The sequence below is a fragment of the Colletotrichum destructivum genome, chromosome 4 (assembly GCF_034447905.1).
Source record: "Colletotrichum destructivum chromosome 4, complete sequence".
NCBI classification, from domain to species: Eukaryota; Fungi; Ascomycota; class Sordariomycetes; order Glomerellales; family Glomerellaceae; genus Colletotrichum; species Colletotrichum destructivum.
The window spans coordinates 671,111-695,121 of NC_085899.1; the positions used below are offsets into that span (position 1 = coordinate 671,111).

General features: G+C 56.4%; 8 protein-coding genes across 8 annotated transcripts; 3 read left to right on the forward strand and 5 right to left on the reverse strand.

Moving 5' to 3' along the window:
* Positions 1-3,884, reverse strand: CDEST_06110 (Putative cytochrome b5-like heme/steroid binding domain, fatty acid desaturase). Its single transcript, XM_062922269.1, has 4 exons — positions 3,880-3,884; positions 2,298-3,774; positions 905-1,754; positions 1-841 (listed from the first exon to the last, which is right to left on the reverse strand). Exons 2-4 carry the CDS (start codon positions 2,477-2,479, stop codon positions 86-88), a joined length of 1,788 nt encoding a protein of 595 aa, XP_062778320.1. The 5' UTR covers positions 2,480-3,774; positions 3,880-3,884; the 3' UTR covers positions 1-85.
* Positions 3,885-7,787: 3,903 nt separating this feature from the next.
* CDEST_06111 (Putative heterokaryon incompatibility) lies at positions 7,788-10,613 on the forward strand. The gene has a single exon (XM_062922270.1). It carries the CDS (start codon positions 8,486-8,488, stop codon positions 10,409-10,411), a length of 1,926 nt encoding a protein of 641 aa, XP_062778321.1. The 5' UTR covers positions 7,788-8,485; the 3' UTR covers positions 10,412-10,613.
* Position 10,614: 1 nt separating this feature from the next.
* CDEST_06112 (Putative phosphate transporter) lies at positions 10,615-13,208 on the reverse strand. The gene is made up of 3 exons (XM_062922271.1): positions 12,538-13,208; positions 11,936-12,454; positions 10,615-11,861 (listed from the first exon to the last, which is right to left on the reverse strand). Exons 1-3 carry the CDS (start codon positions 12,614-12,616, stop codon positions 10,654-10,656), a joined length of 1,806 nt encoding a protein of 601 aa, XP_062778322.1. The 5' UTR covers positions 12,617-13,208; the 3' UTR covers positions 10,615-10,653.
* Positions 13,209-14,670: 1,462 nt separating this feature from the next.
* CDEST_06113 (Putative MFS transporter superfamily) lies at positions 14,671-16,579 on the reverse strand (the record flags this gene model as incomplete). The annotated part of the gene is made up of 5 exons (XM_062922272.1): positions 14,671-14,675; positions 14,750-15,364; positions 15,424-15,440; positions 15,497-16,314; positions 16,487-16,579. The coding sequence occupies 5 exons, from the start codon at positions 16,577-16,579 to the stop codon at positions 14,671-14,673; spliced, it is 1,548 nt and encodes a 515-aa protein (XP_062778323.1).
* A 573-nt stretch (positions 16,580-17,152) lies between these two features.
* Positions 17,153-18,134, forward strand: CDEST_06114 (uncharacterized protein). Its single transcript, XM_062922273.1, has 2 exons — positions 17,153-17,334; positions 17,394-18,134. Exons 1-2 carry the CDS (start codon positions 17,271-17,273, stop codon positions 17,972-17,974), a joined length of 645 nt encoding a protein of 214 aa, XP_062778324.1. The 5' UTR covers positions 17,153-17,270; the 3' UTR covers positions 17,975-18,134.
* A 361-nt stretch (positions 18,135-18,495) lies between these two features.
* CDEST_06115 (Putative zn(2)Cys(6) fungal-type DNA-binding domain-containing protein) lies at positions 18,496-19,715 on the reverse strand. The gene has a single exon (XM_062922274.1). The coding sequence runs from the start codon at positions 19,637-19,639 to the stop codon at positions 18,533-18,535; it is 1,107 nt and encodes a 368-aa protein (XP_062778325.1). The 5' UTR covers positions 19,640-19,715; the 3' UTR covers positions 18,496-18,532.
* Positions 19,716-21,680: 1,965 nt separating this feature from the next.
* On the forward strand, positions 21,681-22,785 carry CDEST_06116 (uncharacterized protein; the record flags this gene model as incomplete). The annotated part of the gene is made up of 1 exon (XM_062922275.1): positions 21,681-22,785. Exon 1 carries the CDS (start codon positions 21,988-21,990, stop codon positions 22,783-22,785), a length of 798 nt encoding a protein of 265 aa, XP_062778326.1. The 5' UTR covers positions 21,681-21,987.
* Positions 22,786-22,987: 202 nt separating this feature from the next.
* Positions 22,988-23,929, reverse strand: CDEST_06117 (Putative GNAT domain, acyl-CoA N-acyltransferase). The gene is made up of 2 exons (XM_062922276.1): positions 23,368-23,929; positions 22,988-23,301 (listed from the first exon to the last, which is right to left on the reverse strand). The coding sequence occupies exons 1-2, from the start codon at positions 23,810-23,812 to the stop codon at positions 23,051-23,053; spliced, it is 696 nt and encodes a 231-aa protein (XP_062778327.1). The 5' UTR covers positions 23,813-23,929; the 3' UTR covers positions 22,988-23,050.
* Between the last annotated feature and the right edge of the window lie 82 nt (positions 23,930-24,011).

The window sequence follows — 24,011 nt, forward strand, 5'->3', positions numbered from 1 at the left end:
AGACTGAGATTTAAATGAACAAGGAAATCAACTTTTGTCTACTCTACGAAATCATAACGCCGGAACAATGCATTCATGCTGTGCTCTAGTGCAGGGCGCTCTCGCCCGTCTCAGCCATGTACTTCTGGCAGTTGAGCAGGGTGCGCAACTGGTCGCTAACCTCCTCGAGCCTGCCAATGACCTTTTTGTTTCCGTTGACGAATCCCAAGATGGAGTAAGGGATCTCTGTGTCCCTGCAAAACTCCTTAACAAAGACCTGAGCTTTGCGGAGGTTATGACGGGGGAGGCGCGGGAAGAGGTGGTGGACGGCCTGGAACTGGAGGCCGCCGTGGATGAAGTCGAGCCAGGCGGGGCAGTCGACGTCCATGGTGGTGCGGAGCTGGCGCTGCGGGAAGGACTCGGACTCGCCAAGGTCCGAAGTCGACATGCCCCAGTGGGACAGGGTGATCTGAACGTGCAGGGGCATGGTGATGATGTGCGAGATCAGGACGAAAGCGACGCGAATGGGCCAGGTGGGCAGGGTGCACAGAATCAGGCGGTAGCCGAAAATGTACCAGAAGCACGCCATGAAGAGGATTTCGGTCGGGCGAATCCACCAGGCCTTGGAGCTGCCGAGCTGCGAAGACCGGCGGGAAAGCACGTGCAGCCAAGAGAGCAGGTAGAGGTTGAAACGGGCGACGCCCATAACAGGGTAGTAGGTGTAGGCCTGGTACTTGGAGAGCACGTCGGCGGCGGCGTCCCAGACGAAGACAAAACCGTCGTAGTAGGTAGACTTGATGGACTTGAAGAAGGAGGGGCACGTCGCGAAGAGAGGGACGTTTTGGATATCGGGGTCATGTTCCTGCAAGGTATGTTAGTCACTGTGGTCCAGGTGGAAACAGCCGATGGGGCTCTCCAAACTTACGGGCATGTTGGTGATGAGATGGTGTACGTTGTGGCTGCTCTTCCACCATCCCATGGACAGGCCGCAGCAGAAGTCGGCGATGAAGAGGCCGATGAGGGTGTCAAAGGTGAAGTTGTGGGTGATGGCGCCGTGGCCTGCATCGTGGGCGGTGAACATGAGCTGGTGCCAGAAGAGGCCGAGGAAGCAGGCCGACGTGATGAACCACTCGCAGCGCAGGGCGACGAGGAAGCAGGCGAACAGGGTCGAGTAACGGCACATCTCCTTGCCGTAGTCGAGGTAGGGGCAGTCGTAGAGCCCGGCGTCCTTGACGCGTTCGTGGAGCAGGCGGTACTTCATCTGGATGTCGAGCTGGACGGCCGGGTCGAGCGAGGGATACTCGTCGAGGTCCTTGTTGACGTTCTGCTGAATGGCCCAGTCCGTATACTGCTCGGGCGTCATGCGGCTGCGACCGGAGAGGAGGACATCGTCGCCGGCCGAGTCGACGGGTGCCGCGAGACGTCTACGGATGCCCGTCTCGATCTCGGGCGCCGCGGCGGCGGGCTTGGTCTTGCCATCGACCTCGGCGCTGCTGCACTCAGAAGTCAAGGAGGTGCGGGAGCTCCTGGCGGAAAGCTCCGAGGCGGCATCGTCGGTGGAGTCATCCTCATCGAGATCGGACGAGGAATCCGCGATGGAGGCGGCAGCGGCAGCGTCCGTGACATCCGGGGTCGATGCACCAGGTGCAGGCGTCGTATCTTGCTTGACGTAGACGCCGCCCCTAATTGGTGGTGTCATGTTGACCCAGGGACCCGCAGGTTTCCGGCCGATCCGAAAGGCCTTCATGGTCTTAAGCGTGGCAGACGAATGATAGCTAAACAAGGGCGCTCTGTCAGCACACTAAATTCCATTTGACGCAGCCATGCCGGAGTCCGAAAGTCCAGCGAACCCGAAATATTAATTGGCTGTTTCTCCCCCTTTTTTCCTGATACCATCCATCCCTTCGCATTCGGGATGTGTGTGGGAAAATAAGCTTAACCAGACTTCTGATTACTCTCTTCGTTTCTTTTTTTTCGTTGTTTTCTTTTGCTCAGCCATCCCGTCCCCCCCCCTTCTCGCTCGGTCTCGCTTCCGAGAAAAATTCCCGATGCCCGCCCGGGCGCTTCATTTTTTCCGGAGCCGGGGAATTGATTGAGAAGGAATGGAGACCGAGCTCGTAGGGGGGACCGCCAGTTTTCCCCAGCAGGCCCATCGAAGACAAGCAGGAATGGGAGAGGAGGGGGAGAATGGCCCCTCTGAAAAAAGAGACTGCCAGCGAAAAAGGGACAGACAACGCCAAAGGCTCATGGGATGAAACACGGACGGTGACGATGACGATGACAGAGACGGATGGGGTGAGCGGAAGCTTTCAACTTACACCTTGATTTCGTCCGTCGCATCCCTTCCAATCATGTGCATGATGGCCAACTTGCCGCCCGGGTGCTTGTCGAGCCAGCCGTCGAGGCGCAGCACCATCTCGTCGAGGATGACGACGGTGCGTCCATCGGCAATCATACCCTCGACCTCGCGAGGGGTGATGATTCGGGTATCGCGATCCATGGTTGCGAAGGGCGGTGTTGAATCAAACAACAAACGGAGTGGTCGTCGAGAAGAAAGACGACGATGGATTAGGGACGTGTTCGGTGGTGGATGTTGATGATGATGAGTTCGTCGAGAGCGCGATCCGAGATGCGAAAGGCGACGACACCACGAGCCGAATGTGTGGTACGGACAGGGACAGAAAGGTGCCAGTACAGTGCAGCGCAGCAGGAAGGTGCAATCGACAAAAGTCAACAACAACAGCAGCAACAATGGCAACCGGAACACCGACTATTCAACCCAACTCAAATTGGCCAGTACAACAAAGTCCAAAAAAGGTCGAATCGACGAAGCAGCAGCAAAAGGTCTCGAAGCCAGAGCAGGGAGCGAGAGTGAAGAGTGGAAAGTGAGAGTGGTGATGCGCTGGAGGAGAGGGAAGTAGACCGTTCGAGAGTGGACGGGCACTGCGGTATTTTACGTGTCGACGACGCTCTTCCGCCACTGGATGACAAGGCTGGATTGGATGTTGGATGGATGATAGAGTGTCCGAGGCACCGGGCAAAGTACGAGGAACCCCTGTCGGAGAGCTGCGGGATGGCGAAGAGGGGGTTTGGAGGGAGTGTGGAAGAAAGGGGAAAAAAAGATTCCCTGAGCAACAGAGATGATGGATGGTGTTTACGGCAAAAGCGAAGAAGCAGTCGACCGTCGTGCCATTTACAGATGAGAACAGACGACTATGACCCGGGCAGCACAGCGGAACGGGGATGAGGCAGGATTAAGGGAAAAAAGGCAGACGAGGCGGGATGGGATGGGACGGGATGGGATGCCAGAGACAGCGACGGCGAGAGCAACATCCCACACACGCACACACGACGATACGGTACCCCGTGGCTCATCCCCGTCCCCGTACGAGGAGAAGGGGAGCAAGGTGAAGAACAAAGTACTTGTGGATCATCTTTTTCCATCCACCCACGCCCCCCGGACATGGGGACGTGGGAGGGAGGAAGGGAGAAAGGCAAGGACAGCTTGTCTCTTGAGTTGGAAGGTCGAAACACCAGCGAGAGAGACACAGGCTGGAAGAGTGGGCAAGAGAGAGAGTGAGAGCGCGCATGTGGACGGGGGGGATGTGGGCCGAGTGGGTGGACTGGGGTGAGAGGTGAGAGAGAGAGAGAGAGAAGTGGGAAGGCCAGGGGAAAGCATGGGCAAATGGCAAATCTCTCTCTCAATTCCCCTGCTACTGCCACTCCGCCAAGCCCAAAGGAGACCGACAATGCTTGCAAGGAAGCCAAAAGGTTGTGGAAGCTAAGGACACGAACCTGGAAAGCGCGTGTGAGCGTCAGAGAGAGAGAGAGAGTGTGTGTGTGTGTGTGTGGATAGAAAGCAGAAGAGAGAGAAAGAACGAGGGAAAGAGAGAGAGAGACAGAGGACACCCCTCCCTCCAGTGTCTGCCAATCTTGTTTCCCCTGGTCTGATCAAAGTACCAAGGTAGCTTGGCAGTTGGCGTGGCGCAGTATTGATTGCGTTGCTGCTGTTCAGTTCAGTCCAACGTGCTGATACTTTTGGGGCACAGCGGTTGATGGTACTGGGTCAGCAGACTGGAGCGACCTCGGGGCAAGTCCCGAGCAACCAATCGACGGGCGTGGGATGGAAGGAGAAGAAGCTATAGGTGTGTGTTGAGGGGGGAAGAGAGGAGGGGCGGAGAGGAAAAGCGAGAAGAATCAAGCCAGACGGCGAAAACAACGGTGCAAGAGCTTATCTGATTTGCGCCCGGCGGCATTCTGGGTTCCGCAAGGTGGGTATGTAGCTAGGTAGGTAGGTATCCATAGTGCCTGCCTTGACAGGACTCAGGAGGACCTGGACAGGACCCTGAAAGGCTGAAACGCAGAATTTTGGGGTCCTTCTCGATTCATGCGCGTATTGGCAACGCCCGGGCCACATATCTTTTTCTGGGAAGGCGGGACGTACTATCCAGCAGCTGCCAGCAGTAGGGTGGTAGTCCTAGTCTTAAAAAACCCGAGGAAGGCACGTAGCGTTTGTAGGTACGCGGATGTGTGCGCCTACCCCTGCCCACCTCAACCGCCCTTTTTCCTTCAGTCTCTCTCTCTCTCTCTCTCTCTCCCTCTCTCTCTCTCGGTTTTCTCTTCCTTCCCTGTTCCTCCAACACATTATCTCCCCGCCACCGTACTGCAAGTGTTGGGGGTGTCCCGAAAGTGGGCAAACAAGGAAAAAAGTATAAATGAAAAAAACAGTTGACAAGAGTCAAGACACGCGTCCGAAGCGACCAAGCGACAAAAGAAATGGAGAACCAGTGGGACGGACCCAGGACCCTTGAAACTCAATTCCCGCGGCACTGAACAGAGTCGTGGCATGGTGGTGGTGGTGGTGGTGATGGCGGGCGAGCATCATTTCAGCGACAGACTGACAGAATCACAATGCAAAGCCAAATGTCGTAACGGGTATCTCACGCCCACCCGTCCGTCCGCCTGCCATATGGCCAGCCAGGAACAGGCGTGGTGGAATGTTTCTGGAAATGGGCTTGGACCGCATCGCATGTTTCTGCCATCTGTCTTGGATCTTTCTAAGTCTCTACCCGTGATTGGAAGTCTTGGCCCGTTTGTGCGTGTGGTGCCCACTTGCAGAATCGCTGTTGGTCGGCGCGCCTGGACGTCGTTGCTCGACGGAGCATCCCGCGTCTCTCGTTCTTGTCCGAACGAACGGGCTGCTGTTCTGGGCCTGCAACACCTATCATGCTAGCTGGCAGTGGTAAGTGGCTGTAGCCTGGCTTTCCTAAATTCGTAGGTGGAACTAGCTAAGGACGTTTTCGTTTAGCGAGCCGAGCTGCTGGGGCACTACGCGAAATTGGCCCCGTGGCTGGACGTGGAAATGGCCGAGTATTAGGGGGGGGGGGGGGGGGGGGGTCCCGGCTGTTAATGGGCGTCGACAGGCGACGACGGGTCGGCGTATTCGCTGCCAAAAAAAAAAAAAACCGTAGGCGTAAATCGATATTATGACGGTTGGCTGACGGGAAACCGTCCCCACTTCTGTCCGTTAGGCTCCGCCTCTTACCTTCTGCCTTTGGATCTAACGGAACCTCCTCCTTGGCACCGTCGGCTGCGCCTCATGACGACTCCACAAATATTGGACAGATACGCAAGAGCGTAGGTGGCCGAGAGCACTTTCCACCATACCGTTGGAGATTGGGGGCCCTGGGGAGAAATCCGGCATGACATCCAGTAAGGGCAACGACTCTGTTCTTTCATCCTGATGCAACAGACTGGTTTTTTCCAACATGGTGTATGAACCACGCAGCCACGCGGTTACGCCGTAGCTTTTCTCATCCCGGTCAGCGTTTTAGTCGTCTTGTTCTACATTTTGCCTCGTTTTTTCAAATAATGTTTGGAGAAAAAAATCCCGTTTTGAGACGAGGCACACACACACACACATACACACACACACACACACAACACCCACCCACCACACCCACGCCAAAACACTGGCATCCAATCTCCCCTCCCCCGCACCACCATCATCGTTGCAAGTGAGCGCCAACCAGCCCTTTTGTCTTTTCTTTCGTTCTTCGACGTGTTTCCTCGGCACACAGAGTTCCCTTTTCCAGGAGTCTGCTGCAAACTTTGCAGAGATTTTCAGCCGACTCTCACCTCTGCCAGCCTCGCCCGATGTCTTGCTGAATCGTCGTCTGCCAGATCTCGGCCGGTGACGCCGTGTTACAGCAGCAGCAGATGTAAGAGGGTCAGCGAGCAGGATGCAACTGCAGCTGGCCATGCTTTCCTCCCGACTGCATCAAATCCACCCCACTCAACAACAGACGTGATCAAGGACTGGACCGGCGGGAAGGGTTTGCTTTCTCTTTCAGGGCATGCAGAAGGAAAACCGGGGTACGTACCGCTTGTGTCACATCCAATAGGTCGTCTAGATGTAGGTACCCGCAAGCAGAGCAGGCCCGCGTACGTAATATCCCGTATCCATGTTCGAGACCGTTGAGTGGCGCTCCGCGACAAGGTCGCAACTGGGGGCTCCAACGCTGGGGACGGAGACGGCCCACGAACAAGAAGAGTAATCGAGAAAATGGTGGGAAAGGGAAAGGAGAAGCAAAGTGGCGGACCCGCGGGAAGCGGCGATTACGACCAGACGAGGGGGACGGTGAATGGAACAGGAGACACGGTCCAACCTCTCATCCCGTTGCTGTGTCTCCAAGTCTTCACAGAGTAAGTCTAGTCTGCCAAGAATAGCCAGTACAGGTACACCACACATCACTTGGTCATTGCTCTGCAGAACTGGAGTGCAGTACGTGTATCTGGTCTGGGAAAAGTGGTTCGGAACGACGATCCCCCTCACCCTGTCCCCTCTCCCCATTGCGCTCTCTGGCAGCCGTTAGCCGGGTTGTCCAAGATTCGAAAAGGGGCAGCAGCGTCATTCGCATGGCTGGCCGTCCAGTCCTTGGACTCACTAAGGCAACTCAGATGACCATCAAACGAAAAGTGGACTGCTGCCGCAGCAGCAGCTGTACACTGCAGAGGCGATCCGAACGGGCGGCGTGCAGGACAGGATGCGACTGCTGCTGATGGCGACTTAACTTTGGATGCTTTGAATGATTGATGCGCGAATCCAATACGCGTGATACGGTCGTGGGGTTGTGCCAATGCGAATGCGTAATGGCGGAGAACTAGCAAACAGGGGCATGGCGGCTCCATTGCGTAACTTGAGCCGAGCTCGCCCTCCCCATCACCCGTTGATCCTATTCCTGCGGCATCATGTCCAATTCGGCTCAGTTGCTGCGATGAGCCCGCCTACGCGGGAGTCCAGTGTTGGAGCCAGTTGTTTCCAGCTGTGCGCTCTTTCCATCAAGGAAACAACGACTTGTAACCCGCACCACGCCACACGCTAATGGCACACCCGTCTGCGGTTCGCATGCCCCCAGTCTCGGTACGACACTAAACGTGATTGATGGGTCTGGACCCGTTCGATTGAGATTCGACACCGACGAGATGAAGATCAGGGACCACCACCTCCCTTCGTCTCTCTCTCGGACCCACATCTCTCTCGGTAACGATTTGATAGGTTCCCATCGACGGCAATAAAGCACAAATTTCAGGCCAATCGGACAATCTCGCTCCCCCACCCCGACCCTCGGATTACATCTGATGTACCATTGGCTCTCGCTTCCGACCTGCCGTCTTTGCTCGTTTGTCACGTGATGACTCCTTTTCACCTTTCCAGTGCGAGTGTCCTGACTCTTCGCCATGCTGACTAAGGTTTCATGCTGTTTCGGTCGCCACCATCACCGGCTATCGGTCAACAACTTTCATCCCCTCTCGCACACACGTCGCGTCACGGTATGGGATAATCATCTCCCTTTTGGCAACGAGGGAGTCCGACGGAGCAGACAGTACGCTCGATTCAGTCCCGGAAATGCTTCCAAGACCCGAATTGATTCAGGTGCTTCCTGATGCAGCTGTGCAAACGTAAAAAGAACCATCTGTGCCAAGAGGTGGAAGAGAACGAAAAACTACATGAAACTCCCAACTCAAGACTGACTCGGCCACGACACACGGGCTTCGTCCGAGTCACGTGGCGTCGAATATCTTGTCATCCCGTCGCGGCACCGGACGAAGGATTCGAGTCGGATGCCGACTCAAAAGTCGGACAGCCACCCGGCTTCTGCTTTGGGCGGCTTACATCACCTCTCGTCCTTGTCGCATTTCCGGGAGGGAGGGGGGAAAGGACAGAAGTCCGTCGGAACAGGCGGTAATGCACAGAGTACAGGTACGCGGTGCACATCAGCAAACTCTGGCCTCGCATCTCGCGCCAGATGAGGGCTTGCCAAAATAGAATCATCCATCATCCCTTCAGCCCAAACGCCTCAAGTCCAAACACACTACGGATAGTGTTTTTTCACTTCCTCCTGTTCCCTCGGATCCGGACAAATGAGGGCCTGCATCGGGCCGACATCGAACTAACGGTGCCCAGAGAACCCCGGGTCCCCGACTTGCTTCTAGCCGCCCCGTCATGTCCGCGTATCAGTCGCAGCACGGATACGAGCCGCTGTCGTCCCCGGACGCCTTCAGGCTGCTCCTCCTTGAGCCCTCGGTTTCCCGCACCGCCCAACTCAAGGGATCCCTACTCAACACTACCCTCGCCGCCTGCGATTACGACCTGATCGATCCCTACACAGCCCTGTCTTACGTATGGGGGCCGCCAGAAAAGCCGTGTCGCATCTGCCTTGAAGGCCATGATGGCAATCTTTTTGCCATCACACAGTCTTTGGATGACGGCCTACGGGACCTGCGCGACGTCACGCGCGTTCGGAGGCTCTGGGCCGACGCCCTCTGCATTGACCAGTTGAACATGCCGGAGCGCAACGCCCAGGTCTCCTTGATGGGACGCATTTACTCGACCGCCCACAGCACCGTCATCCACCTTGGAAATCTCCACCCCGGCCTGTCTGGTGTCCTGACTCTCCCCCGTGAATCGACATCCGACTCCTCCGAGGGCGGCGGCGGTGGCTTGGTCGCCCAAACCAGGAGGGGCCTCCTTGCCAAGCCGTGGTTCAAGCGCGTGTGGGTGCTCCAGGAACTCGTGCTTTCCAAAGACCCTTGGGTGCAATGTGGCAATGAGCGAATACGCTGGAACGTATTTTGTCGTCACTTTCTCGGCAACTCAGCGAGTGCCTCGCAGGGACTTGACGACGATGCCGCCGGCGAGGAGATGCGTGTTTTATCGCAGATGAACTCCAGCTGGGTCAGTCACGCCCGCCTCCCTCTCCATCGCGCTGCCCAAGCCCGTCGGGGTCTCGGGGCCACGGATCCGCGGGATTTTATCTACGCCAACTTCGGCATCATCAGTGACCTTGCCGTCGTCAAGCAATATATTTGCGTCGACTATTCCATGTCAGTGGCCGAAACGTTTGGCAGAGTCGCCCGCTACATGTTTGATCAACTAGGCGTCGAGGTGATGATGTCGCACGTTGACGATGGGCGGTCGGAGGACTCTGGACGGGTTCAAATGGACAAACTTCCATCATGGGCACCTGACTGGACTCGCGCTGCTTCTGACACAGCTCCCATGTACAAGGACAACCACTTGAATCACATGAGGCTGAGGGGTACACATCATGCCTTCTCTGACGGCAACAGTCCCTTCGTGCTGGGTCACATCGGCTACGAAGTTGACGTGATAGAGAGCCTACACCGCATGCGTGCCAGAGACGAGTCTTTGACTCTACCGATGAAATACAGAGAGGCCAGGGCAGATCTCCTTGCCTTGTACAAAAATGCCTACGCGTCCGGGGACAAACTTGGTTCTTACCGGCACGTCCCGCTCAAGGGAAAAGAAGCGGAACACGAAGCGCTCTGTAACGTGATCGGCTGCATCTGGACTCGGCTGCTTGGATACGAGGGAGATGAGCCCTCACCAACGACCTCCGGACGTGATGGTTTTGCTGGGTCTCTTGTCCACTGGATATCGGCCCGGGCGAAGGAGAGACGCGAGTTCGTCGGTTCGGGCGCTCGAGGGCTCATCAAACTCCTGTACTCGCACTTTGAGAGGACAAGGGGCCGGTCCGAGCTCGACGGCCGGTGCCTCGCCTCGACGCGAAGCGGGAGACTCGGCATCGTGCCTCAAGCAGCCGGGGCAGGCGACCGCATCGCGTATCTGGCCGGCAGCGAGACAGCCGTCGTCCTCCGCCAGGCAAGCAGGCTGGGGCAGGGGGAAGTCGAGCGCGGCTTGTTACGATCACTTCGGCATGCCGGATGCGGTATAGTCACCGTGGTGAAGCCGGGTGGCGAAGAGGAGTTCTGGAGGGTGCCTGAGAAGGTAGACCTACCTGTTTCGCACTTTGAGGTCGTTGGTGAGGGTTATCTCGACGACTGCGCGGGTTGGACACTGAAGCATCCCCCCATGGCCTCGGACATGCGTGTCTTTGCCTTACACTGAGTGTGAGGAGTGCAAAGGCCGGCCTGGTTGTTAACGGGCATGACGGCGATAATGGTTTATCGGTGAATGTTGATTTTTCTCATGAATCCCATGAGATGAAACGCTGTCTGCCCCAACGCCCGCTCCCAAATCCTAACGCATAACGAAACAAAGGGTATCTATCTATACGTATCCAAACACTTTCACATCCGTCCTGACTCACAGCACCAATGTTATCATATACAGAACTCGTAAGTTACTGCTCATGCCCCATGACTCTCCCAATGGGGAGCGTTGAGTATCAACGCCATCATAGACCCCGAAAGCAGCCCCGACACCGGGACGGTGATGAACCACCCGAAGTAGATCCACGCTACGAGCCGCGGGTTAATGCACTTCCAGTCGCCGTTGGCCAGCCCGACGCCCACGGTGGCGCCGGCGATGCACTGCGTCGTCGACACGGGCAGCGCCAATTTAGTCGCCATCGTGACGGTGACGGCGCTCGCGAGCTCCATGCAGAAGCCCCTTGACGGGCTGATGAGCGTCAGGCGGTTCCCGAGGTTCCGCATGACGTGGTAGCCGTACGTGAACAGGCCGAGCACGATGGCGGCGCCGCCGAAGCAGAGGATCCATATGGGCACGCCGCCGTCGCCGTTGCCGTCCGTCACGACGCGCCCCGTGCGCCAGGTGTTGTAGGCCGTCACGAAGGGGCCTACGCTGTTGGAGACGTCGTTGGCGCCGTGGACGAAGCTGGCGGCCGAGGCGGTGAGGATCTGCAGGGCGCTGTACATGTACTCGGCGCGGTTGTCGTAGCGAGGCGCGCGGGCGTGCATGTCGGCGATGTCCCAGGAGAGCACAGCGTTGCGCCGCTGGAGGGTGATGACGTCCTTCTCGAGGCCGCGGAGGAGGACGCGGTTGACGCGCCAGCCGAGGACGGGGAGACTCGACCAGGGCCCGGCAGGGCGGGGCGGGATGAGCTCTGAGGAGGAGGAAGAACGGCGGGAGGAGGACATGGCCGACGTCATCGGGGCTTCGGTTTCGAGGACCGATGGGGACGGTGCCGGTGCCGGTGTCGGTGCGGGTGTCAGACCAAATGAGACGTCGGGCCTGTCCTCCTTGAACAGATCCGACGAGGTCAGGCTGCCCTGGATCGACTCAAGGAGGATCTCGGACGCGCGAACGTGGGCGAGCTCGTCGGCGGTGAGGTGGCCGCGGTAGTAGTCCTTGATGGCAACCCTGCGGACACCCGGCGGCGGGGGTGGGGGCGGCGGGCGACGGAGCAGCCAGGGGCCCCTCCACATCATGGTCCACTCGAGCTGCCAGTCCTCGTCGACGATCTTGCGCCAGAGGTACGGCAAGAGGAAGAAGGCCTGGAGAAGGGTGGCGCCGCCGGCGACGGAGAAGACGGCGACGAGGATCTGCGTGGTGGTGGGCTCAACCTGCGTCTGGACGCCCTTCCACGCCACGAGCACTGCGGGTGGTCAGCCGGGGGGTTGTGTTCCCGAGGGTTGGCTCTAGGAGTCAGGGTCGGTCAGGGAGACTCACTCGTCAGGGCGCCAAAGGTGAGAAACGTGTAGAAGGGGATCGTCAAGAAGGCGTTCCTCACGGCGTTGGTCCTCGTCAGCACGAACCTCTTCGTGCCCAGGAATAGCAGGGCGCCCAGGGCGCCCGAAAGGCCCGGGGCGACGATCCAGGCGGCGAAGACCTGCGACACCCCATTCCACCCCCAGCTGACGTTGCGGATGCCGACGGAGGCGGTGGCGGCGCCGACGAGGCCGCCCACGATGGAGTGAGTGGTGCTGACGGGCAGGCCGTGGGCGGTGGCGAGGGTAAGGAAGACGGAAGAGCCGAAGACGGCGCAGGTCATGACGAGGAGCAGGACGGCGGGCTCGGCGTCGTAGAGGTGCGGGTCGACGATGGCGGTACGCAGGGTGTCGGTGACGCGGGAGCCGACGGAGACAGCTCCGGAGAACTCGGCGACGGCGGCGACGGCCATGGCCTGCTTCATGGTGAGGGAGCGGGAGGAGACGGAAGTCGCGAAGGAGTTTGCGACGTCATTGGCGCCTTAGGGAGGGGAGGACGGAGAGAGAGCATGTTAGTCGGGGGAGGATTACCAGGTAGATTGGGACGTATTCTCGGCCACTCACCAATGTTCCACGCGTCGAGGAACGCGAAGATGGCGGTGATGGCGAAGATGTAGTCATATTGGTGTAGCTCGGCGGCCATCGTGGGCTCGGCCGGGCTCGGTGGCGTCAAACGGAGGAGGTGACGGGGGTTTGACGGGTTTACGGTCTTTCTTGATGTTTGGTCGGGTCGTCGTCGTTGTCGTCGGGTCCGTGATCTTCGGGGGCGGAGACCACCGGTCCGGCGGACATGGCGCTCGGAGGAGCGGGGGGGGGGGGTGTTCAATTCGCCCCCATGTTGTATGCTGTGCAAAGTTTGTCTGAGCCGCGGGTCGAGTGATGTGTTAGCTCTCAAATCGTGACGGGGTTTCTGAGACAACAAATGACACGGTCTACGGCACGGGGATGTCGATGGATGGAGTTGCGTGATAAACAAACGCTCCGGGGTTTAAATGGGGGGAGGAGGGCATCGGTTATATCATAGATGGACTCCAGTCAGCCTGCTTTGCCTGCTGTGTCCGAAGCCGTAAGCCTAGATCGAACTGGGACTCGCTCCGTGGACTTAGCAAGAGACTCCCCCGCGCATCGCCTCATGGGGAGCAAGGAACTCGTTGTTTTACCTCCCGACCCAAGCATAGGGCTCGGTGAGGTGACGGACATGTCAGGTTGCCCCGGGTCTTGGAGGCTCAGCTGGATCTGGGCTATGGCGGGTCCCGTTTATATCACGCTTCGAGCACGAGGTAGGTACGGAGCCGATGACAGGGTGGACGAGACTCTTGGGCAGCTCTTGATGTCGACGACGATGGGTGGTGGGTGGGTGTCCTCGGAAGAAACTGGGGCATGTTCAGCCCTCAAGCACGGCTTTCCATGCCCGCCCCTCCCCTCCTCCTCCTCCTCCTCCTCCTCCTTTCTCTCCACGGGCGTACGAGGCAGCTTACATGGTTTCCGGGCGAAAGAAGGCGTTGTCAACGACAGCAATAGCATAACGTCTCGGTATCGAATTCGGGAAAACCAGATGATGCAAAGGGCACGGCAAAGAGATTGACTGTGGCCCCCATTCCCCCCGCGTTGTGTAAAGCTGACGGACGATGTGGACGAGGGATAGATACTCAACCCCCCCTTGCGAGGTTGGAGTGGACATCGCAGCCAATCCGAGGCTGGGATTCGAGCACGATGTTCAACGGCGCGAGGACGCCAAGACAAGGGGCCATGCGGGCTAGGTTCGGTCGCTTGGTGGCGTTTCTCGGTTGAGAAAACAGTCTAGCCTCTCTGATTCTACTTCCCCTGTTGCTGGCTCTGATCGAGCACTCTTGACGTGTTGCCCAGAGTGCGTTTAGTTGCAACTCGAGTGCAGGTCGAGCGAGGTGTTTTCCTTGCCGTATCTGCCTGGCCGAACGGGACGGACAGGGACGCCATGGAAAATCCCAGGAACCCCTCCCTGCCTGGTCTTTTGGGCCAGGACGCCGGACTTGAGAGATTTTCAATCTCTCTCACTCCCATCACACCCCGGGCAGGCGAGGCCGTTCATCCAGCCGATTCAGCAGGCTGTGAGGGGGTCAAGGCGTCCCGAACAGCCCGCCCGCCGCCCCCAAAACGCCGCCAAGCGTGCAACTTGATTACTGTCCCGAGATATCCCACGCCCTAAAATGTCAGACCACGGAGCTTGTCCAGGCTAATCATCTTCGACACGTGGTGGCTGACTCGGTCATGTGGAGGCGGCTCCCCCTACGCTCCATGACGGGAACCGGTCGCCGGTGCCTGACGCCGGGGCCGCGGTATGACGGCATAAGCCGCCCGGACGGACTAATTCGCTGTCTTTGGCTTCATTGACACTATGAACTAAACAGGCAAGGTTGGTTGTCTGTCTGTGATAAGACCGCGTATACTCGTTAGTTAGAGTGCACACGTGACATTACAAACTCTCCCTAGGGTAGCATACTCCTCTCCGACAGAATAGTCACAGTAGACACAAGAGGACCTGTGAAAGGTGTGGCTAGGGAGAGACTTTGGTGAGTTTTTTCCGAAAAAGGGAGCGATGATGTCTGTGGGAGAACAATATGCAAATCACTTCGCGGCATATGGGCTTTCTTCTTTTTTGACTGACCCTCATTTCATGTCTCTCAGTCGATGCAATGCTTGTAGTGTGAACCTAGTAACTCAACCTCCTTTGCTGGAACCTCTGTAAATGATAGGCAAATCCTTACCATTATCTACACACCCATCGACTCTAGCTTACCTGAATACCTCGAAGCAACCAGCATCGCAATCCCAGACAAACGGAAAGCCCAGGCAACACCATCCAACACCCTGAAGCTCTCAAAAACCTTGAAGAGCACAGAGCACACAAGGGCCGAGGCCAGCTGCGGCAGCGAGATAGCCATGTTGTGCATCCCGAGGATCCAGCCGGCCTGCTCGCCCGGCACGTACAGCGCCGACGACGGGCCCCGCATGTCCGCGATCTCGGCGTTGATGAGCGCGAAGGGCACCCACATCGAGACGGCCCAGCTGACGCCCGCGACGCTGACGATCGCCGTGGCCACCGGCACCGTCCACGCGAAGAGCGTCAGGAACATGCAGAAGGCCAGGAGGCGCTGCGCGTGCACTAGTAAGCGCGACAGGGGCACGCCGCCGACGTCGTGCCAGGTCCGGTTCGGGCGGCGGCGGCGGCGCGCCGCCATGTGACCCGTCACGGCGGGGAGGCAGAGGCTCGTCAGGAAGGACACCGAGGCGAAGGAGAGCACGGAGAAGGATCCGCAGAGCCTTGCCACCTCGATCAGCCGGTAGTCAGACTGGCCGAGCTCGAAGGCTCCGTCGTCACGGGTGCCGAGATGAACGCGGTCGGATATCACAACTAGTCCCAATGGTTAGCGTTATCAACGTGTTGACGTGTTGTTTAGCAAAACTCCATACATGTCTGGTAGATATAACTTTCCGTCGGCGTCAGTAAAACGTTTCCACGAAAATAGGGGAACGACAGACATACGTGGAAGAGTAGTAGGTGATGGGGAACCAGGCCATCCAAGCCACCAGTTGCATCTTGCACACCTGGAGACTGATGGGCGGGAGGCTCTCCCAGCTCTGACGAGACAGCTGGAGGGACCAGACAGACCGGCAAGTCTGCCAGAGTGTCTGTTTCCCCTCTTCTTCGTCGTCGTCGTCGTCCTCCTCCTTCCCCTCCTTCTTCTCCTCCTCGACGGGGCCCTGATCGCGCGGCTTGTCCGGGACGACGTAGCACATCAACGACACGGTGGCGGCAATGGACACCGCCACCAGCGCCGCCAGCGTCTTGATCCTGGCGCTACCCTCGACGCCGAACAGCGTCCAGCGCGCGTCCGCGTAGCCCACGAGGGCCAGGCACACGCTGCCCAGCCCGTTCCACCTCGTGCTCCAGGCGCTCGCGCGCACCTGCTGCGCCGGCGGGCAGGCATCGACGACGAGGGCGCGCACGCCCATCTGGAAGGCCTGGATGGCGAACGTCATGACGCACACCCACAAGACGGCGAGGCCCTGGGTGAGCAGATGCGAATGCTCGGCCTTCTTCATCATCCCGTACGCCATCTTGGGCCGCGTGCCGACGCCGATGTGGTCGCCCGTCAGGTCCTCGGTGCATGCCAGGGCGAGAAGGCAGGCGGCGACACAGGAGGCGCCGCAGAGGATGAAGGGTTTCCGGAGACCCCAGGGGTGCCGCGACCTGTCGCTGAGCCTGCCCAGGACGGGCTGGACGAAGGCGCCGAAAAGGGGACCCGTGAACCAGACCAGCGCGGTCACGGCGTCCGAGATGCCGAGCGAGTGTAGATGTGGCTGTGGGTTCCAAGTCAGCGATGTGAATATCTTCATGGGGCGATGGAGGGGGGAATCTTGCCGTTCCGCTGGACATGAGCAGCAACCAAGCGGCCTGCAGGCCGAAGTTGGGGCATGTTAATGCCATAATCATCCAGGTGCTAAGAGGCTTGCCATGGCTCTCCTCCTTCACTTCTTCCAGGACGAGATCAACATCGCTCGAGTGGCTACATCTGGACGAGCCCGAGTCTGTGTCGGTGTCGCCGAGTAGCTTAGAGGATGACATGGCAGCGAATGTGATGGAAGTTGTCGATTGGCCCAAGACAAGCGAAGGGAATTTAGGGGGTTCATTAGGGAGAGTTCATATAGAGATTTGATCAGCTACATACACCATGCGGATTTTCGGACCGTCGTGAGACTTGGAGGACCCCGAGTTTCGCGCCTGGCATATTCATGTCCTGATCGTGTCATGGGGCGAGGGATAGTAACTTTCGGACATGCATCGCTCTACTGCGAACCTGACATCTCCGAAATCTCCACTTGGCCGGAACCACTCAAGCGAGTCCGCGAGTCGGGGCATTATACGATGCAACGTTAAAGTTTCGGACCCAGGAAGTTGGTCGTTCCTGACACCACGGGGGGCCGGACTTCTCGTCGAGAAGCCCCCGTTCCGGGCCATCGAAAGGGCCTACGAGGTTCGGAAGAAGCAGATGTGTTGGATGAACTCGGTGTTTTCAAAGCGTCGGGCAATGTTGCCCCAGAGGCCTAACAAGACTTCTTAGTCGTCGATGCATCAACTCGTCGACTCTTCCAAGGTACAATCGACTGCATAAAATACCTGTCTTGTCGCCTTCTCAAACCATCATTTCCCTCTCATCACTCACACAACACCCTCAACACTTCACCTCAACCATCTGATCATCACACAACAAGAATTTCTTGGAGGCCTTTCCAGCAACTTGCACCCATCTTTGAAAATGAAGTTCCTCAATCTGCTCCTCGTCGGTACCGCAGTGGTCTCCGCGCTCCCCTTTAAGCCAGGTGAGTCTAGCTCCGGTGGGATCCTCGTTTCATCTAATACTGACATGGCCTGACTTCAGACACGCCGCTGAACCCGAATGGTTTGTCTGGCCTCAAGGCTCGTGAGCCCGAGAAGCTCAAAGTCGACAAGCGTGAGCCCGAGAAGCTTAAGGTCGACAAGCGTGAGAAGCTCAAGGTTGATAAGCGTGAGCCCGAGAAGCTTAAGGTCGACAAGCGTGAGAAGTTGAAGGTCGACAAGCGCGAGCCCGAGAAGCTCAAGGTCGACAAGCGTGAGCCCGAGAAGCTTAAGGTCGACAAGCGTGAGAAGTTGAAGGTCGACAAGCGTGAGCCTGAGAAGCTCAAAGTCGACAAGCGCGAGCCTGAGAAGCTCAAGGTCGACAAGCGCGAGCCTGAGAAGCTCAAGGTTGACAAGCGCGAGCCTGAGAAGCTCAAGGTTGACAAGCGCGAGCCTGAGAAGCTCAAGGTCGACAAGCGCGAGCCCGAGAAGCTTAAGGTCGACAAGCGTGAGAAGTTGAAGGTCGACAAGCGTGAGCCTGAGAAGCTCAAAGTCGACAAGCGCGAGCCTGAGAAGCTCAAGGTTGACAAGCGCGAGCCTGAGAAGCTCAAGGTTGACAAGCGCGAGAAGCTTAAGGTTGATTAAGGGGCTGACAGAATTTTTCCTACACTTTAGTTCAGTAGAGGACTTAACAATTTGCACATAGTTTGTGCCACTGAGCTTAGTAGGAACAGATAAGTTAGCAAAGTCTCTGGCAAGAGTCCTTCCAGTTACTTCATTGAAAATAGACTTGGTCTTGCTCGAATCTTTCTGCGTAACATGAGCTTTGACTAAATCAGCGCAACTCTTCCGCATCTCTATAAATGTGTGACGATGATGCAAAAAGGACCTACAGTGGCCGTGCAGCAGTTGTGGCATCATCATCCACATTTGAGTTGTCTTCCAAGAAGACTCTAGAGCCCCAAAGGAAGCTCGGTAACGTCAATGTCTAGAAACTACAAAAGAGCCACATTCAACTAAAGACGTCCATTTCAGTGTGCCTAATCTCAGACGAATGAGAGGTTGAGGGCTGCAAGAGCCAGGTTCACGCAGATGCTTGCCACTTTTGAGCCCATTTAAACATTATTACCTGATTGATTTTATTTTACATATGATAATAAAAACCCATGTTCTCATCTCCACTCCACCCACTCTATTATGCTCTCAACTTATGATAGATGTTAACGTTGTCTTCAGGTAAGCAAGCATATCTCTAGTCGGACCCAAGTTGGGCATCGTGGCGGACTTTTGCCCATAGGAAGGCATCACTTCTAAACCGGCCAAGAGCATAATACCTCTAAGAGCATATTGCCGTCCAACCTCCACGTCCATTGCACCGAAGAATTCAGATTGTGACGATGGAGATACTTCACCCCCCATGTCGCTAGGTCCGCTACGTATCGACGGCAAAAGACGCTCGAGCTGTGCCGTCAACTCGGAAAGGGTGATAAAGCACCACGCGGTCCCCCATCTCCTGCTGCAACGGGAGCAAGCGATCATTCGTTCACACACTTTCAGGCTTGAGTCAACTGTTCTAAGCGTGGAGGACGGCGGGTGAGAGTCCGACAGCTGCGACAACGCCTCCAACGATGCCGCCACCGAGGACAAGCAGCTGCAGGGCGAGCCCGCAGGGAGGCTTGAACCCAACGCTCGGGTTTGGTCTCTCTTTGCTGTGATACCGGAAGCGAGACTGTCAACGTGGTGGCCTGAAGACGAGACGTCGTCGCTTCGTCGCTTACTAGCCTCTTTCTCGTCGAGGGTGGACGCCCACGACATCTTTTCTTCGTCGTTGGGCTGGAAGTCGAGTGAATGGGGCTCGGGATCGAGCGAGGAGGAGCAGACGGTCGAGATGCCATCCCATAGCTCTGGTGGTGTACCCCACAGGCCGCCATCAGTATCAGCCCCGGACGGCAGAATGCTCAAGTATGCCGCATCGCTATGTGACGGCGAGAGTACTTGGCCAATATAGTCACAGTGTCGAAGGATGTAACCGCCCAAGGTCTCCGAGTGACCTTTCTCTCCAGGTTGTTGAAGGCTGCTGGGCGAGGGCGTAGGGCTCCGCCTGTTGCTCTGCGAGGTTTGTGTTCGTTTTGACGTGCCTTTGGGCCGCCCTTTCCACAGCCCCAAGCTGTAGGAACAAGACCTGCCGCTCGACATACAGCGCTGACAGGAGGGCTTTTCTCTGGTGCATTTCAGCTTGCATCTATAGCACTGGTCACAGGCCAGCTGACTTTGCTCGGAGGAAGCGATGGGTCTCGCTATTTCGTCCATCGGGAAGGTTTGCAACGGCGCAATCTAATGAAAAGAGTAAATGCTGGAAAAAGGTTTAATGAGCACGACGGCGTGGTTCCACTAAACTCTTGTCCGAAAGGTAACAAGCCGCCAGCTCTACTCTTATATCGCTTCACGAGACAGTTCAGCACAACGGATGCGGCTAAAATCCGCAGAGCTTCACAGGGAGCATCTCAAGACGAGTCAGTATCCCACCAAGTGCACAAGGACTCCACTTCTCTGGAGATCGAAAATACGTATTCCAAATTGTTACGTGTACCCCAAATCGGATGGTTTTTCAGTTTCCTCATTGGTATGTCGTGATGGGTATGGATACTTTGTACAAGCCATATTTGCTGTGCAGCAGCTGTGGGTTTACTATTGCGTCATTTACCATAGCTATGAGCCTGCTTGTATGTGCCCGAATGGTTTAAGATGCAGGCAAAAGATGTAAGCTTGAGTCAGACTGTAAATTTCTGAACTTTAGGATTTGGAGCAGGCTGGAGACACCCAGAGTGAGGCGAAATGCACCTGATGACAAGGTTCAAAGAGCCTTGATATCTGATTAATAAGCTGTCCGGGGGGGGAGTGTTGTGACGGGTAGCACCCGAGGGAATAGGCTACAGTTGCCGTGCGGCTGCTATGGGTCCAAGCAAGGTCCAGCTGCAACTGATGGGGTAAACTCACTACGTTTCACTACCTACCTAGGTAGGTCCCTAGTGGTCACATGCCTTGAGTGTGAACAGCAGTAGTCAACTGCCAACAGGTGCAGGCCCACCAGTCTCTGATTACATCCCATCGACCGCGGCAAACTTGCTCCTTGCTTCATCACACGCACTAGACGTGTAAGTCGGCAGTTTACGCTGGCCGCTTAACCCAGTCTCACGTGAAGCCACTAAGTACTGCCGCGGTCTTCTGCCTAGCAGTCGCGCAGCCCGTCAGTCCGTCAGCCTTGTCAGTCCGGAACGGCCGTCAGGAGGGCTGTGTCACTAGTTAAGCTTTCTCCAAGACTGTGATTGGCGAACAGTCTAGTAAATAATGAAGGACCAGAGGGAAAGCCTACATCGTATGGGTGACTTTGGTTTACCTTTGCGTCTATCCTTGTTACTGTTGTATCTGCCCTTTTACGGTGGTATCCGGCCGAGGTTATATACCCTTGCTCAAGTTATTTCTAGCCACCCCCCTACTGATTATGGTTTAGCCAAATATTTGCAGTACTTCTGGTCTTTCAGAAAGAGAAAAGAATGGAGGGTGTACTGTGTGTAATTCTACAAGTCATAAGGTTGTATGGGTAGTACGATGTGTCAAGGGGCATGAAACTTACCCACATAACCCTGTAGAATCTGCTTATTTAGGCCTTAGCCCTTGCCAGCCCTTACCAGTATCTGTTAGCCCAAGCCGACCAGCTGGCGCCAGGTACTCTTGTCTCCCAGGCCCTTATCCCGATCTCTGGCTTAGCCATCTCGAAATGTTTGGGAAACCAGGCAAGAAATGGGCTTCTGCATCAAGACCATCCCTCCTTTAGTCTGTGCCTTCAACTAGGTTCAGAAAGATGCGATGATCCCCTCTAACTTTCAAGTTCAGCTGATTATATTGAGCCCAGCTTGCCGGTTTCGGGTTTCCGCGGTCGTATTCTACTTGTGGACTTGTGGCCCTTAATCAGACTGGCCCCGCACCGATCACGCCCTTCAGGAAGCTTGAATTTGACTACCCGTTACGACCATCTCGGGTGATAATGGTCCGCCTCCGAAAAGCCCCTGTGAGGGGTAAAGCCAAAAAGGGGGCCAAGATGTTACCAATGAAAACTGGCCGATGTCCCCCTTCTGTATTGCAGAGAACAGGTGGAGTCGAGGTGGGTTGGGTCCTTGGGCTTTTCGGAGGTCTCTTGGCGCCACCCGAGGCAATATTTAGAGCTAGAACCGGCCCGGGACTCTGCCAAATGCCAGAGTTCCGCTTTCGTGTTGATTGATGCTGGCTCTGGCCGCCGGCTACCCGCTCTAGAAACTTTCGGCGTCGTCTTGCAATCGAAGGCGATGTCCGAAATTCGTAAACCAGAGATGAGTGACCACACGGCTTACCGGACTGCAACATTAATCAGTCAATACAAAACTGCAACCTGGTATCGCGTGAACTTGATGGGCCCCAACCACGGGGCTGATGCTTCGGCCAAAAAGAAATTCACCTTTTTCCACTTAATTCAACCAGCAGTGGATGTCTGCTGTACCTACCGCCTTGATAAGTTACCCAAGAAGCCTGGCGTCCAACTGAGTCACGACTTGTAGGACAACCTGTTCATCCTGCCAGAACCACGCCAAGTTTTATCCCGCCGGATATGACCCCGCACAGCCATGGCTGATTTCTTACACAACAAGAAGACCTCGGCCGAGTCACAGCCACAATACTCACCTGGGGATGTGAACGGTGACTTTCATCATCCCAGAGCTGACGGATCTGAATCATCGTCTTGCTGCTGGTCCGCCGCCCCCAATCGCAAGCGACGTCGACAATACTTCACATACGTCGTGCTCGCCATCGCAGCCACTTTCATAATACCCGTCCTTCTCGCCCTCGGTATCAGTGTCGGGGTGATCGTCATCTGGCCGATCTTGCAAACGATGGCAGCCTCCCTCCCAAACCAGACTGCAGCCGTTGCCGCACCAGCGCTCCTGCAGACTGCCCCGGGAGCGTTCAAAGCTGGGTCGGAATTCCGTTGTGGCAATTCCTCGGCAGAGGCACGCAGCATGAACTGTGTCTTCGATCTGATGTCGGCGGCGTGGCTACCTCGGGACTGCTTCGACCAGGAGCTCAACGCCGAGTTCATGGAACTTGACCCGTGGGAATTCTACACAAGCGACGCACCGGTCTACGACCTCAGAGACGTCCCGGACAGCCAAAAGACGCTGCTGGCAGGCCCGGAAGCCATCGGAGACTCGCCCGGATCGCTCTGGACTTCACGACGGTTCCATATCACGCACTGCATATATTCCTGGAAGCAGATGCACCGGTCGATCGAAAGGGGCTGGAAGATGGAGGGGACGTTGGCGACGTACCATCACACGGAGCACTGCTCAACTGCGCTGGCAAACACCAGTGTCCCGTTAGATGCGATTGTAACTAGAGTAGAGATCTCGTTCCCAGCTTGTTAAAGATGTTGTCTCAATCTACTCTTCGGCGTCGGCGCAAAAAAAAAAAAAAAAAAAAACCTCTTCCCCGCATTTGCCTCGGTCATTATCCCTCGTGTCTTTCAAAAGCTAACATATCTCTTCAGGGCTACGAGCATGACATCAGAAGTGAAATCAAGTTGACCTTTATAAGCTCGATCTCGGCCGCATCGATGAGTCATTTAGATTGATCATTCATAAATGAGCTCCGGTGTAAGTTTCTGTAGTTGATTAAAAAAGAGGACCTATCTCAGGTGGAGGTTTTCTCTTTCACAAGGAAGTAATTGATATGCGGCTCAGTCGAGCCCCATTGGGAATCGTCCTGTTCAACGGTCCTCACACTGATAAACCCATGACCCTGATAGAGTTTCAACCCAGTCTGCGTTGACATCACATACACCCGCAGACCCGCCTTCTCTGCAACCCTGAGCCCATCTTCGACCAAGATCGACCCGATCCCTTGCTGTTGCCGATCGGGAAGCACCGCAATGTAGTCGAGCGCTGGGGTGAACCTATCAGCGAGAGTCCCTAGGCAGTTTTCAAGCACACAGAGTATTGCCCACATACCGAGAAACGTTCCCGTTTTCAAAATGTCCTCCTCCGTCTTCTCCAACAGAGGACTGAGGCTCTCCGTGATTTCGTTGTTCAGCCCCTTGATCTTCCCATCGACCGTGTATGCGCTGTAGCGGGCTTCATACAGAGCCGCCTGCTGAGCTGAGGGTTCCGCGACCTGGGCATCCTTCCAGAGATCCTCTTGACCTTCAGGGAGAACCCATCGAGCATACCCAACCACCTCCCCAGTGACCGCATCAACGGCCTTGCGATGACGCCGGGAACCCCTTCCCTTCACCAAGTTTCTTGGGAGTCTATTTTCACAAGATACGATGATGTCCTCCAGGGTCATACTTCCCCATAGCAGCCGCCAGTGCGGATCGCGGTAAAAGGCCCGCATCATGACCTGCGACAAGCCAGCGGCGTCTTCAGGAGACACCTTTTCGAGTTTGATGTTCATGGTTTCCGTGTGCCTGGGTTCCGTGCCGAGATAGTCGGTAAAGGGATGCTCAAAGAAAGATCGAAACGGCCCCCCTGACCGGAATGACCGAGAAATATATGAGCAGCATGTGCGGACGCCGACGGAGAATTAAAGACTGATTCATTTTCGGGCATCCAATCCCACTTAGTCATGCTAGCCTGGTAGTTAGATCTCCGAA